Source organism: Notamacropus eugenii, chromosome 6, assembly GCF_028372415.1.
Source record: "Notamacropus eugenii isolate mMacEug1 chromosome 6, mMacEug1.pri_v2, whole genome shotgun sequence".
NCBI classification, from domain to species: domain Eukaryota; kingdom Metazoa; phylum Chordata; class Mammalia; order Diprotodontia; family Macropodidae; genus Notamacropus; species Notamacropus eugenii.
This window is the reverse complement of record NC_092877.1, coordinates 317,530,857-317,539,425: the sequence shown is the minus strand read 5'-3', so window position 1 is coordinate 317,539,425 and position 8,569 is coordinate 317,530,857. Positions and strand designations below refer to the sequence as shown.

The 8,569-nt window shown below is 56.7% G+C and overlaps 1 protein-coding gene across 1 annotated transcript; it reads left to right on the top strand.

Moving 5' to 3' along the window:
* The first annotated feature begins 525 nt into the window (after positions 1-525).
* IHH (Indian hedgehog signaling molecule) lies at positions 526-8,252 on the top strand. Its single transcript, XM_072617831.1, has 3 exons — positions 526-837; positions 4,330-4,591; positions 6,555-8,252. Exons 1-3 carry the CDS (start codon positions 526-528, stop codon positions 7,211-7,213), a joined length of 1,233 nt encoding a protein of 410 aa, XP_072473932.1. The 3' UTR covers positions 7,214-8,252.
* The last annotated feature ends 317 nt before the right edge of the window (positions 8,253-8,569 follow it).

The following is an 8,569-nucleotide window of genomic DNA, read 5'->3' as shown; positions in this document are numbered from 1 at the left end:
TCGCAGGTTCGCTGGGGAGCGGGAGGGAGGCAGGGACATGGATAGGGTGCGGTCTGCGCGGGGCCCGAGCCCGGATCTCTTCCATTTCCCCTCTCACTCGGCCCCGGGCCGCGCCGCAGACGGCAGCAGCTCCCGCTCTGCCCGAGTCGCCTGACCGCCGGGCCGGGGTGCAAACCGCGGGGTCCGGCCAGCCGCCGGTCCGACCAGCCCAGCCCAGCCCAGCCCCACCGGCCCGCAGTCCCGCCGCCCCCCGCCGCCGCCGCGTTGCCAAAACAAACGGGCCGGCCTATTTATTGGCGGCCGGCGGGCTGGGCAGCTCAGAGCCGAGGCGCCGAGGGGGACAGAGCGCCGCCACCAGCCCGGGCCCTGGGCCCCAGTCCCCCACCACCCCGCAGAGCTCCGTCCCGCCCCCGCCGATGGCGCTCCCGCCCGGAGCCCCTCAGCGCCACCCCAACGCCTGAGCGTCCCGCAGCGCCCCCGCCCGCCCGCCCGGCGCCCTCGGCCGCTCCCCCGGGGCTCCCGGCCATGTCTCCGGCCCGGCTCCGGCCCCGACTCCGGCTCTTGCTGCTACTGCTGCTGCTGCTGGCGCCGGCGGCATGGGGCTGTGGGCCGGGCCGGGTGGTGGGAAGCCGCCGCCGGCCGCCGCGGAAGCTGGTGCCACTAGCCTACAAGCAGTTCAGCCCCAACGTGCCCGAGAAGACTCTGGGCGCCAGCGGGCGCTACGAAGGCAAGATCGCGCGGAGCTCCGAGCGCTTCAAGGAGCTCACCCCCAACTACAATCCTGACATCATCTTCAAGGACGAGGAGAACACGGGCGCCGACCGTCTCATGACCCAGGTGAGTGCGACCTGCCCGCTGCTGACACCGTCAGCGCCCGGCGGCCCAGCCGAGCCGACCTGGCTGGCACCTTCTGCCAGGCTGCCCGGCCCGCCCCCTTGGCACCTGCCCACGCTGGTCCGCCCTGCCCCCTTTGGCCTCCGTCGGGCCGGCTCGTGCCCCACGCCGGGTTCCTAACCTTCCAGCCTCCCCGAGGAATCCCCTGGGCTCAGACTGGAGCAGGTGCACGCCAGCTGGTCCGGACTTCCAGGGCTGGGGATCAAGGTGGGATAGACTAGAGACGGAATAGCCCCGGGGGTGGGGGGAGTGTCCGAAGGAACTCTGACTCGGAGCCACTTCGGACGTCTCACGGTCTCCGGGATCTGCAGGGTTTCTCCCAGCTTAGTTCTCCGTTCTGTCCGGGGCTGCACACTTAACTCCTGAACCCAACCCTCTCTGGTCCGCAACGAACCGGCTAGGAGCGCGGGGTCGGGGTTTCCTTCTACAGCGTCCTAGCTGTCTTGTGCTCCGGCCGCTCCTGGAGTTGAGTCCAAGCCAAATCCGAGACGTGTCTGGGCTTGAGCGCAGGGACTTGGGGGAGACCAAGCAGCAGAAGATGAGTTGCGCTAGTACTTGATCAGGAAGGCGAGGGACCCCTGTGGGAGCTGTCCCTGGAATCCAGAAGCTGCATGTGTTGCGAGGGCTCACGTTAGATGGGAAAATTCACTGTTTCTGACACGGAGATCTAAAACAGAACTGTGGGAGATGTCAGGACTTGGCTAGGGGAGTTGAGCAGGAGTGATGGAGATGTAGAAGTGGGGTTGGATGGGAAAGGACCAGGATGCTTGGGGAAGTTAGAAGAGAGCTGACCCAAGTGGCTTGAACCTCCCGAGTCCTTCAGCTGCAGAGCGTGGAGCCAGAGTCGGACAGGAGTGAGTCCGCGAGCTGTCTGGAGCAAACTTGCCTTAAGCCAGGGTAGTAAATGGAGAGAACTCCCGCTCACTTCTTCCAACCTCAGCATTCACCTGGGACTTCCCAGTATGATGCCTCAGACTCCTTAGAAGATCACGGTCCCCTCCTATATCCTCCCCCGCAGCATCTGTGCCTTAGCCATGATTATGAGGGGAAACACTGGGAGTCGTAGTGCCGGGCAGGTCCTAGTTTGTGAGGCCGAAGGTTGGCTGCTGGCAGACCGGGGCTCTGAGGAACGCAGATAAGGATCTGGGCTGCGGGCTCGACAATCATTGACAGAGCCCAGCTTCGGCCCTGGCCTAGGGAGAGAAGGAAGGCGGCTTCTCCGGCCCGAGGAAGTAGCAGGAATAGGCTAGGGAAGAGAGGTCAGAGAACCAGAGGCTCATCCGGGAGGGGAAAGAAATGGGGGAAAGGCCCCTTCAAAAGGGAGTAAGCGCTTGAGTCACGACTACAGAAGACCAGGAGGAAAGCTGCTTGGAGTCTGCACGCAAACCAGCCGTCTAGTTTCACCCAGAAGCGGTTGCCCTCCCTCACCCCACCTCACGCAGTTCTCTTCAGTGCCGTCCCTGCCCCCACCCCACAAAGGTTTGCTGCTGTTGACTCCCGACCGGAGGAGTCTAGGGTCTATGAGACTCGACTTGACTATTCATTACCCCCGCCCCATTAAAAGGCAAGAGTTAGTTCAGATCTATAAACCAAGGATGTGGTGCCCCCTTTCCTGGATCGGAGAATCTCGGATATGTTCCCTACTCTTCCATCTTCTCCCATCCTTCCTCTCATACTCCCTCAGTTATTCTTTTTGCCTTCAGGTCCTGCGTAGGCGTCAGTAGCCTATATTTCCTTGTTCCCAGGCCCCGGGACTCCAGGCGCACGGGAGTCAGTGGTGGCTACAACTCATCCCTACAATCCCTTTCCTCCAGTCAAACCGGCTTTTCGGGTTCCAAGGATTTGGGGAGTGGGGCCGGCTACCTGGACCACTGTTCTGAGCTGCACAGAGAAATCCATTTCTCTTTACGGGTGTTTTTCCTGTGGGGTAGCTCTGTGACCCCCGCCCCTCACCAAGGTGCTGAAGGCGCGCGGTTTAGGCTGTCAATCTATTGCTCTCCATTGTCCAGTTCCTCCTTCCCCACTTCCCAGCCCGAACAGCCTGAGGCATCAAGAGCAGTGGTGCTCCTTTTGCCTCCCCCCCACCCCTCCGACTCAGTGTTTTCCTACTCTGATCGCTCCAGAGTCGTGGTCAACTTTCCCGGTCTGTCTGGGTCCCTGTCTTCAGATCTGCACTTGGGGACCAGAAGGACCCAAAGGAAGGAGATGGTGCGAATTTTTCTCTGACCAGAAGGATATCCCCTGATACTCTCTCTCTCACACAGTACCCAGCGTTATAAAAGTTAGGCGCAGATCTGAGGAACGACTCAGGTGCCGAGATGTTGGGCTGGGTGTACAGACCCTTTGCCTAACCAGGGTGCTCTTTCTACACCTGCCTTGGCCCCGACAATCCCACCCTCTGCGGGACATCCAGCCCTGAGGCTGCGGTGACACCTGCTGGGCATAGCGGTCCCTGCACCCCTTTCCTGTCCCGTTCTGGCTAGACCTAGCGACTTGTAGACCCCTGTCTTTTGGCCCAGCGCGGTTGGGTGAGGAAAGGAGCACGAAGCCCCAGAAGCCGAGGTCCGAGGCGATATAAAGGAGGACAAAGGGATCGAGACGTGCACGTGCATGAACTGGCAGGGAGCTTTGGTCTTGGAAGCAGAAGAGGAGCGGGAATAGATGCTGCCACTTGCAACTGGAGCTAACGCCGCTTAGCCGGCGAACGCAAGGAAGGTCCCCCAGGATTGCTGCTCTTAAGAGCCTCGATAGGCACGGTTTAGGTCTGGGAGCCAGCAGCTGGGAGGCAGCTGATCCTAGGGTCGTTCAGAAAGAGGACCGTCCAGGAGGTGCGGGATTCATCCTGGTGGAGTCTCTGAGTCAGAGATAGAAAGAGGTTGTAACATTTCATATGCTTTCTCAAGAAGGAACAAAGTTGGGAGGTCGTGGCCAAGGAAGCAGAAGCTTCTCCTGTTCCGCAGAGTCAGCCTGCGGATCAGAAAGCACGTGCTGGCAATACCCCAGTCTTCTCTTATTTGGACTCTTATTTGGTCCAGTTTACAGTCCTCCGAGTCTCTGGAGTCCGGATCTCTGCCTCCTGACGCCACCCTCCTTGCCCGCCCCCTTTTTTTCACTGACCCACAAGTCGTCGGGTCCCAAGCCTCAGGAGCTAGTGGCTAAAACCGAGGATAGTGGGGCACGCTGAGGTTAGAGCCAAGTGAGGCGAGTCAGGGGAGGGCACCAAATTAGAGGTACAGAGCTTGATGGTTAGGTTGGCCTCTTCATCCCTCAATCTGGCATCTAAAGTATCTGAGCTGCCCTTTCAGCCCCCTCTGCCCTTCTTCCTCACCCCCAATACGAGAGAGCTCTTTCACTGACTCGGTCCCCTCCCCCCCCCCCCTCCCCGCTCCCTTCAGCTCCTGATCCTCGTATTTCTCCCGCTCTTTTCCCTCGCAGCGCTGCAAGGACCGTCTGAACTCGTTGGCCATCTCGGTGATGAACCAGTGGCCAGGCGTGAAGCTACGGGTGACAGAAGGCTGGGACGAGGATGGCCACCACTCCGAAGAGTCTCTGCACTACGAGGGTCGCGCCGTGGACATTACCACATCTGATCGCGACCGGAACAAGTATGGTCTCCTGGCAAGGCTGGCAGTGGAGGCCGGCTTCGATTGGGTCTACTATGAGTCCAAGGCGCATGTACACTGCTCGGTCAAGTCCGGTGAGCCTGCGGGAGAGTGGGCCCGGGAGGGGCGGGGCAGAGGACAGGGCAGGGGCAGGTCCGAATGAACTGAGGAGGTGAAAAGGGGGTGGGTGGAGAAACAAGTCACAATGGCCCTTCGCAGGACGTTGATACGCCCCCCTTCCTTTGCTTGCGACCACTTGTCCATCCCTTGCCTAAGAGCTTACTTAGCCAGCACTCTAGAGTGGAGGGTTCAGTGCCCCTGCCCCGACCCTGGGGCCACAACCCAAAGCCACCCTTCAGGATGGGCCCAACTCCCCCCAAGCGGCGCCGGGACGAGGAGCAAGACCAAAACGAGATGGACGGATGGAGGGAGCCAGGGGCTGGCAGAACCACTCAGTGCCCAACCCTTTGGGCTGGAGAGGGGAGGTGTTGAAACTGGGGTGCAGATGGGGACAGTGTTTGCCTGAGGCACCTTGTTTGGGGAACTTGGATTTGTGCTGTATAGAACTGAACCCCAGATCATTTGGAGATTCAGAGCTTGGAGGGGATTTCTGTATGCCACCATGCAGGTCAGGGCCCCCCTCCTATTGTGTAACTCTCTGTACCCAAGGGGGCGCAGGCGACCCCCAAGCCCTGACGCTGGGCGATTTGGGGCCAAGCAAAGAATGAGAGCCAGAATGGGCAGCATGGAGTTAATAAAGTGGATTTTCCTGAAATGGCTGCCTTGTCAATCAGAACTGGCTAGAGCTGGGGTCTTTCAGCACCAATTTCCGTCACTGACTTTACATAAGTGTCCTTTGGGAGAGTATACAAATTTATTACCTACACTACTGGTCCTTCCTGCCTTCCTACTGACTCCCATCCCCCACTGGCCCTGCTATCCTCTGAGCTCACAAACCGGCCACCCCAGGACCCTCACACATTAGCACAGCACATGGAGCTCTGTATCCCAACTCTCCAGAATTATATGGTCTCCACATCAATGACCTCACACTGATAGTGTTAATACACTAATATGAAACCATACACTGAGCCTCCCAAGTGACACTGATCTCAACCAATACTATTCATAACTAATCCTAAATCCATTCATTTGCTCTTTCCCTTTAATCTTGACCATCCTGATCTCACATATGGATTGACACCACACCTTTCTGTTACCCCTAATCCTACACTGATTCTGCTCGTTGACCTTGGCTAATCGCTTCATCTCACACTGCACTGTCCCAATACATTGAGCCTGCACACTGACCCTGTATGTGGACTGGAACCTGGTGAACTTTGCAATTCATAGTAATCTGAACTTGGCTACTAATGTACAAACCTGTGGTCTGTACACCATTTCCCCACCCCACCCCCATGTTCTCCCCCACCCCAATAACTGGACCTATACTCCACAGACACACAAAGCACGACTTAGGCAGGGAAAGATCAGAAAAAAAGGGCAGTTTTTGTCTGTGGAGTGGGCGTCATTTGAATCAAGGATGAGAGATGAAGAATGGAAATGATATTCTGTGCAGGAGTGGGGATCTAGAGGAACCGAGTCTGTTCCTTTCCTTCTTCCCCATGATATCGCAGGCTTCTCTTCCTCCTTTTAGTTTTGCAGAGATATCCTTTGTCTCAGTGTTACAAAAGGGGCCCTGGAGCTTAAAGAAAACCTTCCTCTTTCATCCTGCTCTTCTTCCCCCATTTCCTGTCAAGGTTCTTAAGATGGGGGGTAAGCTTTGCTAGGGCTTTGATTATACTGCACATTGTGTTCCCAGAATGAATGGGGATGAAATGAGGTGAAGAGGTTTGAGTTTGGGACTGGTACTGATGAAGAGTCAGGTCTACATGTAGGATGCAAGAAATGGAACCAGCCTAGAGGTTGAGCTGGGAATAAAAGTGTGGTCTCTAGGAACTGAATGCCTCCTCCCTATGGGTGAGTTGAGTGATGAGTTAGGAATCTGAAATCTATGACAATAACCAAGTCTCCCTCCCCTGTCCGTTCTCCCCACAGAGCACTCAGCTGCAGCCAAGACGGGCGGCTGTTTTCCAGCAGGAGCCAGGGTTCGCCTGGAAAACGGGGCTCAAGTGGCCCTGTCTGCCTTGCGACCAGGGGACCGGGTACTGGCCATGGGGGAGGATGGGAACCCGACCTTCAGTGATGTGCTCATCTTCCTGGATCGGGAGCCAGCCACTCAGAGAGCCTTCCATGTCATAGAGACCCTGGACCCACCCCGGCGCCTGACACTTACACCAGCACACCTGCTGTTCACTGCAGATAACCACACAGAGCCTGCTACTGGTTTTCGGGCTACCTTTGCCAGCCAAGTGCAGCCTGGCCAGTACGTGCTGGTGGCAGGGGTGCCAGGACTGCAGCCTGCCAGGGTGGCAGCTGTTTCTACTCGAACAGCCCCAGGGGCCTATGCCCCTCTCACGACGCACGGGACCCTGGTGGTTGAAGATGTAGTGGCCTCCTGCTTTGCAACTGTGGCTGAGCAGCGCCTAGCTCAGTTGGCTTTCTGGCCCCTTCGTCTCTACCATAGTCTGTCATGGGGCAGCAGGACCCCGGGAGAGGGTGTACATTGGTACCCTCAGCTGCTCTACCGCCTGGGGCGCCTCTTGCTGGATGAAGACAGTTTCCATCCCTTGGGAATGGCAGGGATGGGCAGCTGAACAGTATCCCATCCCCATTCACCCCCAACCCACCATGATGGGCATGAAACCTCCCCCACCTCAAAACCTTCTATCCCTCAACAAGGAGAACTCTAGTTCTGGTGGATGATGAAGGAGAATGGGGAGGGAGGGGGGTAAGGGAAGACCGACTTGGTTGCCGGGAAGGCATGTCACATTTAACTAAAGTGAGTGACTCAAGGCTGTCTCCTAACTCGTCACGAAGGGACGTTAGGGATGTTAGGTGTCCGGCTTCTACTTACAGAACAAAAATAGCTACCAGGAATCCTCTAGAGACCTTGAAGTTGGCTTAATTTCTCCCATCACTTCCAACCAATAAGCAACACCCCCGCACCTCTTCACTGACTCTAAGAGACCTCGTGCTTCCAGTCCCAGGTCCTCAACCCTTGGGTTAAGGCGCACCTTCCTTGATGTTGCTAGATTTCCCAAGGGCAGGGTGTAGTAGAAGGTAGCAAGTTCCTGGGCATATGGAGAAAGAATTCCCGAAATTCTTCACTCAGCCATCGGGGTTTGTAACTTTTCTCCAATACACTCCGGGAGAGCCCCAAAAGACTCTTTATTGGTGGATAGAGTTCTTGAAAGCAACCGGAACCCTGTGATCCAGCCAATAGGATAGAGGCATCCGAGCCACTCCCCTCGAAAGACCTAGGCTACCCAAAGAAGAATACTCCAGGAGCCTCAGAAAATGTGTGTGCGTGTGGAGGGGGTTGGATCCGTCCTTCACCCCAGCTCAGACCCTGCGTGGAGGGGGAGGAAGGTTCCCCACAATGTGCGATGAGGATGAGGAGCACTGCTCCCGGACTAAGCACAATTCCCTCCCCAGCAAGGTCTCCCCCCACTACACCCCCTCCTCCAGTCGTGTCCCCCCCTTCTTATTTATTGGCGTGGAGGGGGAGGTCCGTGGGGGCGGTTTTGAAGCATTTTTGTCTTCTCTTTTTTTTTTGTAATAAACGTTATTTAAGATGTCACAACCGTGGGGCAGGATCATTGTAATAAGACCAATAAATTGATTCAACGGTGATGTGGGCAGGTCCTTTGCCCCCAAATTCGCGTTCTTGAAAAGCTACAGAGGTTTATCTACACAGTGTTTTCCTCACGCCAGCCAGATGAATAAGGTAGTATAGCATAACAAGTCGAAGTTTACATCTTCACATAGCCCGATCCCTCGTAATCCTTTCGGATTCCACCTGATGCTTAATGCAGTTAACTGTGGCAGAGGAGAAAAGCTACCAGGAGATACTACAGTTAAGGGATATTCCAGACTTGATTCACTTTTCCTTCTACACCTTGGCTTTCTGTGGATCTGTTTCTGCTTCTTGTCTGAGCCCTACTTAGGGT

Coding starts and splice junctions, on each gene's coding strand:
- IHH (XM_072617831.1), top strand. CDS start 526: ATGTCTCCGGCCCGGCTCCGGCCCCGACTCCGGCTCTTGCTGCTACTG. Junction 838..4,329: donor CCGACCGTCTCATGACCCAG/GTGAGTGCGACC, acceptor TTTCCCTCGCAG/CGCTGCAAGGACCGTCTGAA. Junction 4,592..6,554: donor ACACTGCTCGGTCAAGTCCG/GTGAGCCTGCGG, acceptor TTCTCCCCACAG/AGCACTCAGCTGCAGCCAAG.